This window comes from Heterodontus francisci, chromosome 8, assembly GCF_036365525.1.
Source record: "Heterodontus francisci isolate sHetFra1 chromosome 8, sHetFra1.hap1, whole genome shotgun sequence".
NCBI lineage: Eukaryota > Metazoa > Chordata > Chondrichthyes > Heterodontiformes > Heterodontidae > Heterodontus > Heterodontus francisci.
Window position 1 is genome coordinate 113,633,923 of NC_090378.1, and position 19,689 is coordinate 113,653,611.

General features: G+C 41.9%; 1 protein-coding gene across 2 annotated transcripts in view; it reads left to right on the top strand.

Annotated features, from left to right (window-relative positions):
• LOC137373082 (solute carrier family 53 member 1-like) overlaps positions 1-19,689 on the top strand; it is a 454,369-nt gene that overhangs the window by 317,199 nt on the left and 117,481 nt on the right. For both annotated transcript variants that reach the window (XR_010975579.1, XM_068037939.1), the window contains exons 9-10: positions 2,259-2,438; positions 16,058-16,223. Coding sequence is in view for 1 of the 2 variants with exons in the window: in XM_068037939.1 (XP_067894040.1) it covers positions 2,259-2,438; positions 16,058-16,223 (346 nt within the window). In the remaining variant the exon portion in view is untranslated. The remainder of the gene's footprint in view (positions 1-2,258; positions 2,439-16,057; positions 16,224-19,689) is intronic.

Below are 19,689 nucleotides of genomic sequence, written 5' to 3' on the forward strand. Positions count from 1 at the left end.
CCTGGAGCCCCATACTGACCGAAGGATGTTGTAGGGTACAGAGGGACATAGATAGGCTGCAGAGCTGGGCTGAGAGATGGCAAATGGAGTTTAATGCGGAAAAGTGTGAGGTGATTCACTTTGGAAGGAGTAATAGGAATGCAGAGTACTGGGCTAATGGGAAGATTCTTGGTAGTGTAGATGAGCAGAGAGATCTTGGTGTCCAGGTACATAAATCCCTGAAAGCTGCCACCCAGGTTAATAGGGCTGTTAAGAAGGCATATGGTGTGTTAGCTTTTATTAGTAGGGGGATCGAGTTTCGGAGCCACGAGGTCATGCTGCAGCTGTACAAAACTCTGGTGAGGCCGCACCTGGAGTATTGCGTGCAGTTCTGGTCACCGCATTATAGGAAGGATGTGGAATCTTTGGAAAGGGTGCAGAGGAGATTTACTAGGATGTTGCCTGGTATGGAGGGAAGGTCTTACGAGGAAAGGCTGAGGGACTTGAGGTTGTTTTCGTTGGAGAGAAGGAGGAGGAGAGGTGACTTAATAGAGACATATAAGATAATCAGAGGGTTAGATAGGGTGGATAGTGAGTCTTTTTCCTCGGATGGTGATGGCAAACACGAGGGGACATAGCTTTAAGTTGAGGGGTGATAGATATAGGACAGATGTCAGAGGTAGTTTCTTTACGCAGAGAGTAGTAGGGGCGTGGAACGCCCTGCCTGCAACATTAGTAGACTCGCCAACTTTAAGGGCATTTAAGTGGTCATTGGATAGACATATGGATGAAAATGGAATAGTGTAGGTCAGATGGTTTCACAGGTCGGCGCAACATCGAGGGCCGAAGGGCCTGTACTGCGCTGTAATGTTCTAATAATGTCAGAGCTAACTCACAATGTCAAGGATTGCAGTTATCCAAGCAGCACATGGTCTTGTCCTACTGCCAAGGAGGGATTCAACAGTTGCCTTTGTTTGGAACTGGGCCCCATGTCTAGGGGGTGGTGATCTTGCTTGCCTCCTTTACAGTCTTGCAGTTCCACCAAGATGACCAAGGCCCTATTTCCCTACTGGCCATGGCTTCTTACTAACAGGAAAAGCAGTATATATTCACTCCCAACTTATACTAAATCACTCTCTTCCCCACTCACATGAGCCCCCTCATGAATTCTGTCTGGCAGGTGCCCAGGGCTTCCATGTGCAGGGAAGGGGCAGGCATAATTGCTATGAGTCAGGGTTTCAATTCAATGAATTCTTCTGTGAGGATTATGGTCCTCATTCCCTTTTTTTTTTTGGAGAACCTCCATATATCCTGGCAATTCAATGAGAGGGGACTTGAACTGTGTCCCCTGCTGCCATGGCACAGTGTTCCTATGCAAGTGGAATTCCTTGTAGATTTTGACCACTTAGAGTATAAATGGCTTTTGGAAGAATGTTGAAGCACCAAATATTGATCAGAGCTAGAGAAAAATTAAGTGATCTCATGAAATCACTCATTTGGGAGAGCCAGTTAGTCTCTTGGTCTGGAAGTGCAGATAGTTCAGGGGCAGGAGAACTTGAAGATGCAAATAACAAAATATTAATTCTGACCTCTCCCATATTAAGAGCCTATATTTTCACGAAACCTGATAGTTAAATGGCACTTTAAACTCAAGTTTCTGCCATGTGTATGCTTAAAAAATCAAATGCATGCTGTGATCATAAACAAGGAACAACATAATCAAGATTAATCAGAGATACTTGGTAACAGATTTCCTCTTGTCAAAGTGTGGTTTCCTTTATAAAATGAGCATTCTGGGAACTTTCTGTGTTACATGTGAATTTACATATTAAAAGACTACTTGGCCCATCAGTGGTTATCCCACCAATTAAACAGTACAACGTTGTGCTAAAAAATGCAAACACCCAGAAGAAGCAAAAACTAGGAGGGGGAAGAATTCTCGCGTTCAGCTTTTCTCATCTAAGTTAAAATCCTTGGCCTCTTGTCCTGGAGCCTGTGTTAAAATTGAACGTTCCATCATTAGCATGTTGATAAAGTCCTGTCCAAGGCTATTTTCTTTTAATGAGGACTATCTAGTCCTTTCCACACACAGCCCTGGTATCTATACCAGGTACACAATGGGATTATAGTGGATTAGATTACCATGTTAATTGGATAATATTTTCAAGTGCATAAGAGTACAGAATCAGCCTACTGTGTGTGTATCTGTATAAAATAGATATATAACAAAATCTATATATATATATATATATATAAAACCATCTGTTTTTTTTTTACAGATTGCTGGCTTCCTAGGAGTCCTTTGGGGCTTGAGTCTATTCATCAGTTTGTATGGGTCAGACAACTTAATTCCAATGCAGGTCAACCCTCTCATACTTTATGGGTTCATGTTCCTGTTTCTGATCAATCCCACAAAAACCTGCTACTACAAGTCCAGGTTCTGGCTGTTAAAGCTCTTGGTAAGTAAGGAGGGGGGTTTTCCCCTACAGTTATTCACACTTTTATCTTGATTAGCATCTTTTTATTATGGGCGTAAAGTACTGAATTATCTCTGCAGCTTGATCACTTTTACAAACTGAATAATCTATTCAAAACCACCAAGTTATTGGTGAATGTGGTAAATGTAGAATTGTCTTTTGTCTTAAGCTAAAAATGGTTTGCAAATTAGTCACTGTGAAAGACGTATTTAACAAAATATCACAGGTAGGTTTATTAAACTTGCCAACAAGTAATTTCCATTATTTTTAGGGATGTTGTACATTGTATCCTCTATATTTAGTTGAGTGCTGATTGAAATGAGCTGTGTTCACTCTCTGGAATTCCGTAAATAATGCATTTCTCTGAAAGTGGTGTTAGAGCTTGTTCTTATGAAAAGCCATAATTCTGACCCCTTCTCGATTGTTCAGTCAGAAAAACGAGAATGCATATTGCTCTGCACGTGTTTGTGAAAGATACCTTTATAATGAAAAGAACCAGACTAATGAACTGCAGCTTGCAGTGACAGTCATTACATGTTTTGCTTTAGCTAGAGGTGGACTGTCAGAGCACAGGTAATATAGCCCTTCCTAACTATGAATATACCAAAGTGAAGGGCAGGGAAAGATCAGCTGGTCCATCATTGTTGCCCTACACTTATGATGCCTGGAGTATCACGACTAGACATTTCCTATCACCACCACCACCCCACAGATATATGATCTCCTGGAAGAGCAAAAAAGGGCCAATAAGGGGGGATTTTTTAATGCATTTTGATATGCCATGGAATTAACACCATGTTCATTTATCTGCACCTTGACAAAAACTGCCTATGATTTGACAGATTTGCAGACCACAAGAAATAGAAGAATGTCACTCAGCACAGCCGAAGACTGTTTCCTTACATTGTCAGACACAATCAAGGGAGTTTTACTCCACAGCTGTACCTGACCTGGGCATGCTTGCTTGTGACATTTACCAGACATTTTTCCATCCCCAGCACTAATACCATCAGTGTAAAAATATTCCAGGTAAATTAGAGGGACCAGATGCAAGCTGGCAGTAGTCACCCATCTTGTCACTGCTGTGATTTCAGTACTTTGAGCTGCCAGCATTTATCAAGCAGGAGCTGCGTAGTCCACTCAGAATAACTGCTGCCAGACAAAAGGGTGGGTTTCTTTATTCCAAAGTGACTAAGTTAGCAGTTTCTATGATCACAAATGAAGATTAGATAACCCATTTTTTTTGGGGACAGCGGAACGTAATCAAATCAAGCGTCGAATCTCACCATAACATTAATATAGCAAAACTATTGATGTGCTGTTTTTATGTATCCCTTGCTAATAGAGAAATAGTAAAGCATTCCTTTGTAATATACCCTTTTGCTCAACCTACTTTTTCATTCTGTGTGGCTCCCAAACATGCAACTTCTACATTAAGGTACTGATCATCAGTAATACTTGGTACTCTACTCATTTAAAAGAGCAATATTGTTTCACTACCATTTTTTCCAACAGCTTCAGCTTTGGACAAGTAAATCCACTGAATTAAAAAGCTGATGGAGTCTGTACAGCCATTTGATTTTCCCAGCAACCCAGATTCTTGGGCACTGATATTTATTTTATTATTGAGAAATCCATGTGAAAAATTTCTTGATCCTGTAGGGCCAGTTGAAAGGGAATAAGATGAAAGATAAAATAAAGCAGGAAATAGTGACTAGGTGTTTACATTCGTCGTCAGCAGTAATCAGCCAAGCACCCTCTGCAAAGCCCTGAACAATAAACGCATGTGGATAATTGGATATATCAATTTGTTCCAAGGGTTGAAAAGTACTTGACAGTGTTGGAAATCTTGCGGAACCCAACCCGGATAAAATACTGTTTTCGTTGTTATTTCTAACAGAGTGAATCTAATCAATGTCAACAGTGTTGTGTGTTTATAGAGTTATACAGCATAGAAACAAGTCCTTCGGCCCAAGGTGTCCGCGCCAACCATCAAGCCCCCATCTAATTTAATCCCATTTTCCCGCACTTGGCCCGTAGCCTTGTATGCTATGGCGTTTCACGTGCTCATCCAAATACATCTTAATTGTTGTGAGGGTTCCTGTCTCTACCACCCCAATAGGCAGTGTGCTCCAGATTCCAAACACCCTCTGGCTGAAATTTTTTACCTCAGCTGCCCTCTAAACCTCCCGCTCTTTACCTTAAATCTATGCCCCCTGGTTATTGACCCCTCCGCTAAGGGAATAAGTTTCTTCCTATCTATGCCCCTCATAATTTTGTATACCTCAGTCAGGTCCCCCCCATCCTTCTGTGCTCCAAGAAAAGCAACCCCAGCCAATCCAGTCTCTCTTCATAGCTGAAATGCTGCAGCCCAGGCAACATCCTGGTAAATCTCCTCTGCACCCTCTCCAGTGCTTTCACATCCTTCCTATAGTGTGGTGACCAGAACTGTACACAGTATTTCAGCTGTGGCCTAACTAGCGTTTTATACAGCTCCATCATAACCTCCCTGCTCTTAAATTCTGTGCCCCAGCTAATAAAAGCAAGTATCCCATAGACCTTCCTAACCACCTTATCTACCTGTTCTGCTGCCTTCAGTGGTCTATGGACAAGTACACCAAGGTCCTTCTGACCCTCTGTACATCCTAGGGTCCTACCATCCATTGTATATTCCCTTGTCTTGTTAGTCCTCCCAAAATGCATCACCTCACACTTTTCATAATTAAATTCCATTTGCCACTGCTCTGCCGATCTTACCACCTATATCGTCCTGTATTCTAAGGCTTTCCTCCTCACTGTTTACGACGCCACCAATTTTCATGTCATCTGCGAACTTACTGATCATACCTCCTATATTCATGTCTAAATCATTAATGTACACTACAAACAGCAAGGGTCCCAGCACTGATCCCTGCGGCACACCACTGGTCACAGGCCTCCATTCACAAAAACAACACTCGCCATCACCCTCTGTCTCCTTCCACTAAGCCAATTTTGGATCCAATTTGCCAAATTGCCCTGGATCCCATGGGCTCTTGCCTTCTTAACCAATCTCCCATGTGGGACCTTATCAAAAGCCTTACTGAAGTCCATGTAGACTATATCAACTGCATTACCCTCATCTACACATATAGTCACCTCCTCGAAAAACTCAATCAAGTTTGTCAGACACGATGAGTCTGTGAGTTATGAGATAGGATTTCTGTCCTGTCCCAAACACAATCATGCTGAGATCACCAAATGGGTCAGATATTGGAAATTGCCAGAAGTGGAGCAATTCATGTTGTCTGTACCATTTGTGAAAGATTAGGCTGCTTCTAGGTTAAAATGGAATGGGATTTCAGGGAACTTGCAGTGTGTGGAAGAATAGGATCCACTAATTTGAAGATTGAAAACAGAGTCAGTGATCACTGCAAAAGCTGTGCTGCACAATTATTAGATGTACCTCTGTTGCATTTATTTTCCTTGCCGCAATAATCGTCCAGTAGCTGTCAAGATCTTGAAAGGAAAATGATTGCAACGGACAGTAAATAGTATTACTGAGTTGATTTTTAAAAACAAAAAATGGTTTGAAGTGAAATTGTTTATCGCTAATACACAACAGTGTGCCCTATGGAGCCAATGTTACTATGATCCAGTCCAAATGAACAACAGCACAACTTGTATTTATAGAGCATCTTTAATGTGGTAAAACATCCCAAGGCACTTCTTAGGAGTATTATCAAACAAAATTTGGCGCTGAGCCACGTGAGATACTTGGACAGATGAGGTAGGTTTAAAGGAGTAACTTACATAAGGTAAGAGAGGCAAAGATGTTTAGGGAGAGAACTCCAGACTTGAGAGCCTTGACAGCTGAAGGCACAGCTGCCAGTGGTGGAGCGATAAGTTAGAGATGCTCATGAGGCCAGAATTAGAGATGCCCAGATATCTCAGAGGGTTGAGGGACTGGAGAAGATTATAGAGGGAGGATGGGCGAGACCATGGAGGGAAGGAAAACAAGGATGAGAATTTTAAAATCAAGGCTTTGCTTAACCAGAATCCAGTGCAGGTCAGTGAGCACAGGGAATGGTGGGTGAACAAGCCTTGTTGTTAGGATGCGGGCAACAGAGTTTAGGGTAAGCTTAGGTTTACGGAGGTTGAACGTGGAAGGCTGGCTTGGAGCATGTTGGAATAGTGAAGTCCAGAGGCATGGATGAGGATTTCAGCAGCAGATAAGCTGAGGCAGGGGCAGAGTCAAGCTGTGTTAAAGGAATTACTGTAAATTAACCGAAGAGTAACTGTAGCTGGATATAACCACAGTTTCACAGGCTCACTAGGTCCAGTAGGTGACCACTTTAATGGAATACAACACGCTTTCTGTTTGTACCTTGAGTTTTTTTTGGTAGTGCTATTATATTTGACATGCATCAAAGGGTGAGGCTGGGTTTTTGCAGCCCTGGGGAAATCTACAACACCGTAAATGCAAAATTGTTCCATCCAATGCATTTTATGAATATAAAGTGGACCCTTTGCAATCATAATTTCTTGTTTAATTTTCTTAACTTATTAGAAATGTTTTAAATTTAATGGAGTTAGAATTGCCTGAGGTAATATGCATTCATATTGCTTGCAGACCATGGTTCTCCACAGAGTATACTGCACTCTAAGGAACGAAGGAGCTGCATTTGGAGCTTCAATATATGCTGGAGACATGGGGATTTTTCTTCGTGTGTGCTCTGGGGGAGTCAGTAGGGAATGAGATTGTTGCATGTTCCTACCTGTAACATACTTCTCAGTATTGAATCTCTCACCCTTCACTCAAATTCATATTTTCTCTTTACGTTCTTTCCCTCTTGTTCTCTCTCCTTCCTTCCTTGTTCTCCCTTCTGTCCATTTCTCTCTTTTTCCTTCCTTTTTGCTTCTCTCTTATTCTCTCACCCAAATTGCTCTCCCAACGCTTTCACACTGTATGCTTTTCCTCCCACACTTGTTCTCTTCCTACCACCCGTTCAATTCCCTTTCTTTTGTCCCACTGTATTGCTTCTCTTTTCTCTCCCTCTTGCATTCTTTCCCTCCTGCCCTCTTACCCGTCTTTTCGCCCTCCTGCCCGTCCTGTTTCCCTCTTCCTCCCTACCCTGTGTCCTTCTCCTTTTCTCCCTCCCTCCTGCTCAGTTTTCCTCCTTTTCTCCTTCCTGCCCGTCCTGTTTCCCTCTTCCTTTCTCCTATCATTTCCCTTGCACCTTATAACCGACATCAGCGTCCCTACACTAAGAAGAATCAGCGAGGATTCTCACTTCAAGTTACTATCCAGTAACCTCTGCTGGAAAATATATGTATCTGGTTATTGACTGAGGACAGAATTGGGGGCTGTGTTGCCTCCCCCATTGCTGATTAGTCTACTGACACTTTGGAATGAATTTTACCAGCCCTTCATCGTGCACCGAGGCCTCGCCACTGCCGGTAGAATGCAGTGAGGCCTTTTTGGTATTGGGGGTCGTGGCAGGCGGGCCCGTAAAATGCTAGTGGGAGCGGCCCGCGACAACCCCCAACACCGAAAAGGCCTCGTTGCATTTTACCAGCGGTGGAGGGGCTTCGGTGCAGCCCAGCAGGGCCTTCATTTAAATAGTCAAATCAATGCAAATAAATTTATATCCACTTACTTGGTCCTGGCGTCTATCCCACGCCAATTTTATGGCCGCCAGCCGCACCTCACGTGCCTTCAGAACTCCATTCGGAGTTCCAAGGCGAGGCACTGGTGGGGAGTGGGAGGAGTGAAATTATCATGGTGGGAGGAGAGGAGAGCGGGAAAAACACTTCTTATTTGCTGTGGGGATGGTGGGAAGGGGTTGAAGGGCAAAGGTGACCAAGATCGGGGGTGGGAGGAAGGTCAGGTTAGAAATAAAGTTTTTTTTTTTGGTGGGAAAGGCCCAAAATAAAGTTTATGCTCATTGGGAGGCTGGGAGAGGAGCTTTCATCTTTTATTGAACATTGGAGACTCAATGGCAAAAGAATGTTCCTTTACAAATGTAAATGCTCCTGAAGGGCTTAAAACCCTTTAAAAATGGCACTGGCGCTGGACACTGCTGCCGGGGACGGAGCGGCTGCCCCCTCTGTCATCAGAGGCAGCCACTCCGCCGCTCCATTTAAATGAGCTGCCGCGTGAAATAGCGCGGGGGCTCAGCAGCAGCACTTCCATGTCGGAACGCCGCCAAGTTCAAAGCAGCCGCCGCGATGTGTGACGTGCTCATAAAATTCAGCCCTTCTGGTCAAGGTTTACTCATGAAAGTAATGCCACTATCGGGAAGTAATGCTACTGCCAATGGTGGCCTGCCAAAGTAACACGCTAATTATGTTTGAGGGATTGCACCAGCTCAAGGTGTTGATGGTTATCCTGCACATGAGCAGTAGTCCTAATCCCATGTGTCTGCCATATTCTCAAATCTCTTTATCTCTTTTTCTTCGACCACCACTCTAAATTATTCTTAAAAGGTGACATGGTCTGTGCTTCAGTTACTAACTCCAGTATTGAATTCCACAGCCTCTCAACCCTCTGGGTAGAAAACAGTTTCTCCTGCTCTTTGTCCTAAATCTGTTGCTTCTAACTCTAACTAATGGGCCTTATTCTAGACCCCTCAACCACTGGAAATAGTGTGTTTCCATCTATGTGTCCCATCTTTTCGAAATTTCAAATACTTTTATGAAATCATCCCTTAACTTCCTCTGTTCTAACAAAAACGGCTTTAAGTAGTTGTTGCATATATTAAATAGGGTTGCAACTCTGGTTGAACATATTCCTGCGGGTTTCTTCACATGCCCTCCTTTCTGTTACCACCCCAGTCAAACAGCCTTTATTGCTCATCTTCAATATTTTTATAGCTAATTAACAAAAGTGTTCAAAGAAAATGAAAAAAAAATTTTTTTAAACCCCTATGATTTTACTCTTGGGTTTTTTGCTCGCAACAGTGTCCAGGAGATAAATCTTTAATCCCTAGAAACTCAGGACAATTGGAGAGGGTTGGCGACCCCAGCATTAACCCTGGCCTTAGGTTCAGCTGTAACCCTGAGAAATTGCATTGCTTTTGGCTGTCCACTGTGGGATCATCTAATTTGATCAGGATCTGCAGGTGTCATTGATCTATAATATATCTACAGAAGATTATTCTCGTAGATGCTGTGGTGAATTGGGATGTGCTAAAAGGAGATAAAAGAAATTGGGTACTTGTTGTAATTGGTTTTCTGAAAGGCCACTGTGGCAGCTGGCTGGGTGCAGAATTTCTAATAGAGTGTAGTAATGCACATTTACAAACAATGGCAGATGATTGACATGCCAGTAATTGCATGAATTGAATGCACTGTACCTTGCTAAAACAGCACAAATTCCACAAAAGCTGATGAGCATTTCTATGTGCTTCAGTAATGTATTTAGCCAATGATAGACTATGAAGGAGAGGAACAAACATCTAAACAATTGAGCTATCCTTGTAGTGCTGAAGGAATGTTATTTTTCCACGAAAGTAGCAGTTGTTGAATAGTGGTTCCAAAGAGCAGACATTTTTATTGCTTTAATCTCTCCCAGTTTTTGTCATTTCCTCTGCCGAAGTCTTGTCATTAGAATGCAGTTTCACAGTCTGTTGCAAGGCCCAAATGGCCATAGTTCATGGAATAAACTTGACATTGGGTTTTGGTGTCTCAGCTGACCCCATCAACTCTTTACCCAATGTACACACATGCATACTGTCACCACTGTGACCACCCCAAGAACTACCGTGCCTCCCGTTCACCATCCCCTGGCCCGGAGCTGCAAAAGTCATCTGAGCTCGAGTATCAGTAATCAGGCTGAAGCATGGATCCACATTGTCTATATGACAAAGCGACTCGCTGGATAAACTCCCTGCATTTATATAGCGCCAGTAGCATAGTAAAACATTCCAAAGCACTTCACAGGAGCAAATTCTTTGACACCTCAGGGGAGTTCATGAAGTTTCATTTTTGAAGAAATTCTTGTCCTGACATTTGCTTTAAAAATAAAGTAGTTGGCAACCTACCATTCATACAACAATGTGCTTGGATCAACTAATGAGCAATCACAGCACCCAGGTATATCCACCAACTCACATTGTCCATTCTCAGTATTCAGTTAAGGCATTCCATTTCGAGCTCTGCAGTTTAGTTGAATACAGCAGCTAATCCGTAGCATATATTGTTGACTCGCTTGGTGTTTCCTGCTAATCCATTATCACAAAATCCTAGTAACATTATATTGTGATACAGGAACGAAAGGTGTATGCCTTTATGTGATGTACTTTAAGCTCTGTTGCATTACCATACTCTGTTATTTTCAGGTGGAACTGTTCCCTAATAAGTCAGGGGTCAGCAACATGTCCGTACATGGACACCAGAGAAATTTCCCATTGGCGACTTCTTTCCTGCCAGTCCGGTTTTAAAAAAAATCTCATGTCCGTTTCACAGCTGAATTGGAATTTCTAAACTGAGATCTTCATTTAATGCTCATCAACACTCCTTGTCATATTCAGAGCTGACAGGTGCTGAGAGTGGGAACAGTAGTTTCCGAACTTTGGACAGCTTCATGGTTTTCCGGTGGGCTTTTTAAAAAAATTGGAAAACCCCAAATTTGTCCGAAGTTTGGAACTGCTGTTCCTGCTCCCAGCACCTGTCAGGACAGCTTTGGGGTTTTCTGGCAGGTGCCAATTTTTTTTTTAAAGCCCGCTGGAAAACCACAAAGCTGTCTGAAGCTCGGTAACTGCTGTTCCCACTCTCAGCAATGGTCGAGGGGGTGGGCAGAGAGAGAGCGGCGGAACAGGGAAAGAGGGGAGGATGACGTCACAGAAAGGAGGGGTATGGGGCGGGGGTGGTGGGGGGGAGAGGGACAGACACAGAGCGCGATCAAGATCAGTTCTGAAAGAAGGACATCTATTCGGGATGCTCCACATCGCTACATGAAATGTGTAGGCAGACATTGACTACTTGTGCAAGCAGAAACAAATGCCAGGTATCTCACTAAATTAGTGTCCAACATAGTGACAAGAAAGTAAGTCAATGAATTAGCCTTCTCATTTAAAGCTTCTTCACAAAAATGCACATTTGTTGTTTTGATTAACAGCAAGATACATTTTTAATGCCTTTATTTTTCTGGAATTGTCTCACCAGCCCCCTATGTAAGACAAAAATTGTAGTAACAACCGCTCAACTTTTTGCAGAAAAGCTTTTTGTTAATAATGATCTTGTCAGAGCTGAATCGGAATCGACATTGATAGATTGAGATGTAGACATAAGTAAATTTAAGAGAGTCGCTTTATTGGAGGAACTGAAGGGCGCTGTTTATTTGTAATTGTGTTGATCTAATTTTGTCACTAGCTTTGGTAAGTAAATGACATTTTATCCATGAGAGATGCTGTTATTTCTGTATTTTAGAATCCGGGATGTAGTTTAACAGCTTGTCAAGATGAATAAACTAGTCTTGGCTACCTACAGTTAATGTCTCTGTCCCTTTCTGTCCCACTCTGCTTTTCTGATATACAAGACTCTTCTGAAGTACGATCTGCTCCATCCTATAAAAGTCTCCTGATTTGGAGATCACTGCTCTTTTGTTCGCTGCCCTGTCTTCAGACACATATTACATGCAGATGGAGACGTTGCACGAACATTGACCACCACGGGTTAAATTGTCTTGTGATAACAGCAGTGTGAGAAATGGTCCGTCTTCCAATTACTGATTTTTCTATTTCCTCACCGCAATAACCACAATAACAATCCTCTCCTTGAGTTTCATGGTTTTTAGTTTTAGTTTTAGAGATACAGCACTGAAACAGGCCCTTCGGCCCACCGAGTCTGTGCCGACCATCAACCACCCATTTATACTAATGCTACACTAATCCCATATTCCTACCACATCCCCACCTGTCCCTATATTTCCCTACCACCTACCTACACTAGGGGCAATTGCTAATGGCCAATTTACCTATCAACCTGCAAGTCTTTGGCATGTGGGAGGAAACCAGAGTACCCGGCGAAAACCCACGCAAACACGGGGAGAACTTGCAAACTCCACACAGGCAGTATTGAACCCGGGTCACTGGAGCTGTGAGGCTGCGGTGCTAACCACTACGCCACTGTGCCGCCCAGATTTATTGGATGAATTTGCACTCCTGGCACAGTGTGAATCCAGGGTCATCTGGTAAGATCCATCTGCCCCTATGGTGTCACTTGCTCTATTCTGTCAACTAAAGTAATTCACATTCGCATTGCATACTATTTTGCTTGTTAGCTAGCTATTACAGTTGTGCTGCTCTCCATTGATGTTTGTATGCTTAGCTACTTTATTGATGGGGAGAAATGTGTTTTAAGTCGGACTATGCTTTGATGTCATTAGATTGGCTATACACTTAATATACAGATTAATTGCCCCCATGTCCGTGGCTGAGTCAATAATTTTGTCAAATGTCTGTGGTGCAACATGTCGGTGCCTATCCCTGGTGCCCATAGCAGTGCACGAGGCAGGCTACCTCAGAATGGAAGGCATTCTCCCAACTGTTCCCTGAATCTGAGAGAGAAATTCCCAAATATTCAAGCAGAAATGTTGGGGATGTGTGCAGAGGTAGTGAAAATTAATTTAGTTTTCAGAGAGGTGTGTTACAGCCGAGGTGGGAGTGCACTATCAATTCAGTCCCACTTCTCCACAGGTCACAACATATCAATACATTTTCCCACTTACTGAAACAGCCAGTTAGATACTCTTTGTCCCCAGAATTTAGCACATCAATCAAGTTTCTTTAATAAACAACAAAATTATCCGTTTATTATAAACCAAGTCTTAACCAATAATGAAGTAAATATATGCGCAAATTGAAATATTAAAGCCCCTTACTTTTTATATACTAGCCCTCACACACATGCACACTCATACATCCAAAAACCAGTTAACCAGGGAAAAAAAAGGATTTTTGTTTACAGCTGTTAGAAAGAAATAGAAGGATTAAAAAAAACTTAGATCGCAAAGATCTGGAAGGACGTCTTTTGGTTTGGCAAGGTGTTCCAAAGTCGAGTAGTTGGCTGCCACTAGGAACTTTTCCAGGCGAGGTTGATAAACAGAGTCGTCAGTTCTCTCATACGTTTGATGCAAAAGTCCTTTTAAAGATGCAAGGTTTCTGCAAATGTTCAGGGTTTCTTCAAAAATACAGGAGGCAACAGTACCAGTTCATACAAGCTTTTGCTTTTCAAGAGCAGGGGTTCTTGAAAGAGAGGTAATAGCTTTCTTCTAAACTCTTGGCAGGTTCATCTCAAATTCCAATTGCCTGCTTTATCCAAACCAAGCTTTTAACAGTTCAAAATGAAACTACTTTTCCAGGCAAGTCTCATGCTTGTCATAAATTCTCTCTTGTCACAACAAAGAGTAGCTCTTAAATCAACCCCCCTGTGGTGTTTAAATGAAATCACCTGGTTTCCAGTATGTGTTGACCCAAACCCAAAAACCTCTTGTTGGGCTTCCTTTTTAAAAAAAAACATCCATAAAGTTCAGCTATCTCCAGATGTTTCTATGTCCATGAAATCCTTTTTTAGTTCTTTAAAAAAAAATAGATTCCCAAGTTTTAACACAAAAAAATGGAAATTCCGTAACAGGTGGTGAAGTAATATATTGCAGTAAGCAGTACACTGTGCTCTCCATTTCAAAAGATGTGCAACTGTGACCATGTGCTTAGTAAATCTTCGTTTTTAAAATCTTGTTCTGGTCAGCATTTCTTGCTCAACCTACTTACCAAAGGATCGATCATTTATCTCATTTGCTGCTTGTGGCATCTTGCTGCGCATGAGTTATTTGCCATGTTTGCCTACCTAAGTGAATACACTTCAAACATAATTAGTTAGCTGTGAATTGCTTTAGGATATTCTAAGAACTTTGAAAAGTGCTCCATAAACACGAGTTATTTTAAAAGAACAAGCAATTCATACATTTTAATGAAATTTAGCTGGTCTCTATAGGAAAGTTATAGATGAAGGAATAAATGGTAAACCTCATATGAATGTTTAGAAATTACTCTTTTAATCATCACATTCTTTATGTGCAGCCGGAGGTTTAACAGAACCCATATCTCCATTAGTTAGTAAGACTATACCTGATTCACCAGAGCTCAGTCAAACCAAGCCACAGATTCCACCAAAGAGGAATACCCGGTCAGAGAAGTGTAAAAGTGATGCTTTCATTGGTATGACATCATTTCAGTTCTTAAAATAGTGTGTTTTTGTGTGAAATGTTAAGTTGTCTGTTTTTAGAATTTTGAAACTTTTAATTAAAATCATTTATTTAAATAGATTTTAGCTTTTCAACTGAACCACAAACCACCTACAATTACCAGAAATAGGCATTTAAAAGTAGTGCATTCTCCACCCCACCAATAGCTCAGTGACCTCATCCAATGAGTTGCTGAACCACATAACCAAAAAGAACTCAGCTTTGATCTGTGGACTATGCTTAGTTACCTGCTCTCAGCTGGCACTATGGTAAAGGTTTTGCAATTCAGGCGGTGACAGTTGACCTGGTTTCCTTTTGCTGATCTGTTTGAAAGTGGAAGGCAGGGTTCTCCTGCGAACACTCACCATCAAGGATCATACAGGAATAATGGGCACTTGGGCATCTGTGGAGCAGTACCCAGGAGGGTGTCAATGACTTTAGCGGGGGAGAATGAAAATTGTTTTTTAAAACCTGAATGTCAGCTTGCTCCTTGGACAATACAGCTGTTTAAAACAGACTTCCAACTAAGGCCCAGGGCAGCTGCCGAATAAACCATCCTCTACTCTAATCCAGTTAACCTGCTTCAACCTCCAGCTTCAGCATAGCATTTTCCTACATTGTGACAGTTCAATTTCCCACACCAGTCAACCCCATGTATGGGTGATTTTGCCAATTTCAAGTAGGAAATACCCAAACTTGGAGCCAGCAGAGACAAGAAACTTTCTGGTTGGACTGGATTTGAACCCGGGTTCCAGGTCTGAAAGGGCACTGTGCTTACCCAAGTTTCCCCATGCAATATCAGTTTGTGTTCCATGGGTGAACTGAACCATTCCACCTGTGATTTGCTCAAAAGTGATGTGTGAGAGGTTGCAATACAAAATCCAATCACACAGATTCACAAACCCTATTCATTGTCTGTGAACCAAGTACCAATCTGGTGATTTAGAAAAGGAAAAGATGGTGTCTGCTTCTAACTTGTCGAGCAGTGACTCCAATTGACCTTCAGTCATCTGAAACTTCTGTTTTTCACCAAAGGCTGGCAGTCTCTAATATTCCTGCCTTTGAATGTCCTTCTCTGTTGCCCGAATTTCTTAATTTCAGAAAAGAAACACCTCACCTTTACTCCAAGGTCAGCATTTGCACCTATTTAATTGCTTGCCTTTGCTGTTCTTTCTAATGACGTATTTTCATTTGACATTTTTATTGTTACTGCACATAACAACTGATTACTTGACCGTCATAGAATGTTTCCAGATCCAATAAGTGGCAGCATAGTGACCGAGGCAGTGCTGTGTGAAGGGATAGAATGGTATGGAGAGAGGCTGTACCTATAAACTATTTCTGATTGGCATCTTTTTTTCTGTTGTCCCCGTAGTTCAGAGTCTTCACAGCTCCATTCCACAAGGTAGAGTTTGCAGACTTTTGGCTGGCCGACCAGTTGAACAGCCTGGCCACGATCCTGATGGACCTGGAGTACATGATCTGCTTTTATAGCTTTGAACTGAACTGGAGCACGCATGAGGGACTACTCAATTCTCCAGGTAATATATTGTGTTGAACAGCCACAGTGGAGCGCCACATCAGTGCGGTTTCCAGCTCATATTGTCTGCATCTAAAACGAGTACCTGCACAAACTTAGTGGTAGCAGCTGGTGGTCCAAGGCTGCAATTAGCTTCAGGACTTTCATTTTAAACAAATCTTTTTGAGGCACCACTAACACCTTGGTAAGAGCTCATCTGGAGTACTGCATTCAGTTCTGGACATTGCATCTCATGAAGGATATATTGGCTTTGGAGGTGGTGAGCTTACATTCATCAGGATTATACCAGGGCTTAAAGGATTAAATTATGAGGACAAGTTGCATAAACATGATTTGTATTCCCTTGAGTTTAAAAATTTGAAGGCTGATCTGATTGAGGTGTACAAAATGAGAGCGATTCAGTGGTGTAGAAACTGAGAAGCTGTTTCTTCTGATGGGGAAATCCAGAATAAGGAGTCAAAATTCCCTAGATTTAGGGAAGGTTCTGTTAGATTGGAAAATAGCAAATGTAACTCCTTTATTCAAAAAGGGAGGGAGACAGAAAGCAGGAAACAGGCCAGTTAGCTTAACATCTTAGGGAAAATGTTAGAAGCTATTATTAAAGATGTTATAGCAGGGCACTTAGAAAAATTCAAGGTAATCAGGCAGAGTCAACATGGTTTTGTGAAAGAGAAATAATGATTAACCAATTTATTGGTGTTCTTTGAGAGAGTTACATGTGCTGTGGATGAAGGGGAACCAGTGGATGTATTGTACTTAGATTTCCAGAAGGCATTTGATAAGGTGCCACATCAAACGTTATTGCAGAAAATAAAAGCTCATGGTGTAGGGGGTGACATATTGGCATGGATAGAAGATTGGCTAGCTAACAGGAAACAGAGAGTAGGCATAAATGGGTCATTTTCTGGTTGGCAAGATGTAACAGGTGGTGTGCCACAGGGATCTGTGCTGGGGCCTTAACTTTTTACAATTTACATAAATGACTTCGATGAAGGGACCGAAGGTATGATTGCTAAATTTGCTGATGACACAAAAATAGGTCGGAAAGTAACTTGTGAAGAGGACATAAGGAGGCTACAAAGGGATATAGATAGGTTAAGACCTGGCAAATGGAGTATAACATGGGAAAGTGTGAAATTGCCTGCTTTGGCAGGAAGAATAAAAAAGAAGCATATTATCTAAATGGTGAGAGATTGCAGAGCTCTGAGATGCAGAGGGATCTGGGTGTCCTAGGGCATGAATCGCAAAAGGTTAGTATGCAGGTACAGCCAGTAATTAGGAAAGCTAATAGAATGTTATTGTTTATCACGAGGGGAATTGAATGCAGAAGTGGGGAGATTATGCTTCAGCTATACAGGGCATTGGTGAGACCACATCTGGAGTACTGTGTACAATACTGATCTCCTTATTTAAGGAAGGATGTAAATGTGTTGGAGGCAGTGCAGTGAAGATTTACTAGACTAATACCTGGAATGGGTGGGTTGTCTTACGAGGAAAGATTGGACAGGCTAGGCTTATATCTGCTGGAATTTAGAAGAGTAAGAGGCGACTTGATTGAAACATATAAGATCCTGAGGAGTCTTGACAGGGTGGATGTGGAAAGGATGTTTCCCCTTGTGGGAGAATCTAGAACTAGGGATCACTGTTTAAACAAAAGGGGTCGCCCATTTGACAGAGATGAGGAGAGATTTTTTTCTCTGAGGGTCGTGAGCCTTCGGAATTCTCTTCAAAAGGCGGTGAAAGCAGAGTCTTTGAATATTTTTAAGGCAGAGGTAGATAGATTATTGATAAGCAAGGGGGTGGAAAGATGGAGTAATCAGTTCAGCCATGAACTTATTGAATGGCGGAGCAGGCTCGAAGGGCCGAGTGTCCTACTCCGGCTCCTAATTCATATGTTCGTATGTCTTAAAATTGGAGCTAGATCATTCAGGATTGAAATCAGGAAATGTCTTTTTCCAACACAGAGTAATAGAAATGTGGAATTGGATTCTGGGTCTGTTTAAATTTTCAAGATTAAGATCAGCAGATTTTTATTAGGCATGTGTATTGAGGGATATGGAGCAAAGTGCGGTACATGGAATCAAAGTACAGATCAGCTCTAATCTAATTGAATGACAGAACAGACTTGAGGGGCTGAATGGTTGCTCCTGTTCTTAGTGGTCAAATGTACTATGTGATATGTCTTTGAACTACTAAAACTAGCAAAGTCCCAGGTTTGATTCTTAGCCTATACTGAGTTCACCATGTCAACTGGGATTGGAGTCAGGACGCAGCCATGGTTCCCACTATTGGTTGCTGCCTAGTGGCCCCTGCTTGAAAATGCGCAATTTGTTGAGCAAGTATAAAACCAAACTTTAATGTGATGTTATACATAGTTGAATAGCCTAATGAAGTATGACTGTTTGGCCAAAGTGCCAGATGGTTACAGATACCCATGCAACTATACCCCAGTTTGATTACTTTCTGGAGAGGAGGGGAGGAAATCAGGAGTGTTCATTTTTATTCTGAAGTCTTTAAGGTGTGAGGTGAGCCCCTGCTTCGAGAAGCATTGCTATCCCTCTGTTCTGTGCATTTGAAGCTATAAGGAACTGGTGACTGTTGAGGTTGCTCACCAACATTTCCGATTAATTTTTTTTTTTGTTGTGTGCGGCCTATTCATTTAAGTGCGCGGACAAAGTTTTTACACTGTAACTTAAAGGAGTCAACTTGTGCTCGGCCTGCATAGGTTATTCTGGGTTGCTGCGCAGCTTAGAGGGAGCATTGCTGCTCACCCACAGTGTGACTCGGAGCTACAAGCATTTGCCTTCTGTAAGTAGCAGGCAATCCTTTGTGCTGGAAAAGGGATGATGCACGGAAGCTGAAAAGAAATGCAGTTTTAGCTGCTTAATTGATCTTTGCAGTGCTTCAAAAAAAAACATTCTGAGCGAGTGCTTCCAATAATTCTAAAGCAGTTTCAAATAAAAGGGTTTGTGAATTGCAAGGACAAACTTATCTTGGTTCAACCTATACAAAAATATGTTTTTGATTTCTAAATGTCATCAACATAGTTATTTCACACTTAGTTTATTTCACTGTTGTTTTGCATAATCTGTTCAGAATTGTGGGAGCCAAGGGAATTTACATAATTACATATGTGGTCAGATTGCAGAGTGCGTCTAGAAGATCTTCAACTGTCTATTATGAGGAATTCTCGAAATTGATTTTGGATGTAAGCATTAGCTATCCTATTCCATTTGCATTATCCACTTGAAATACATGTTATGTGCTCAATAGGAAATTTTTTTTGTTGGGCTCTGGGTCTCAAGAAAGTGACCTACGCACGCTATGTTACGAATGTTTCAGTAGAGCCGGCCTCGGTGTAGGTTGACTCTGGAACCAGAAACTCCTGGATCCCACAAGCCTGAGCAAACCATGCCATTTTGAAGACTGCTGAACGCTCCAAGTATTAATGTAATATCTATAAAATC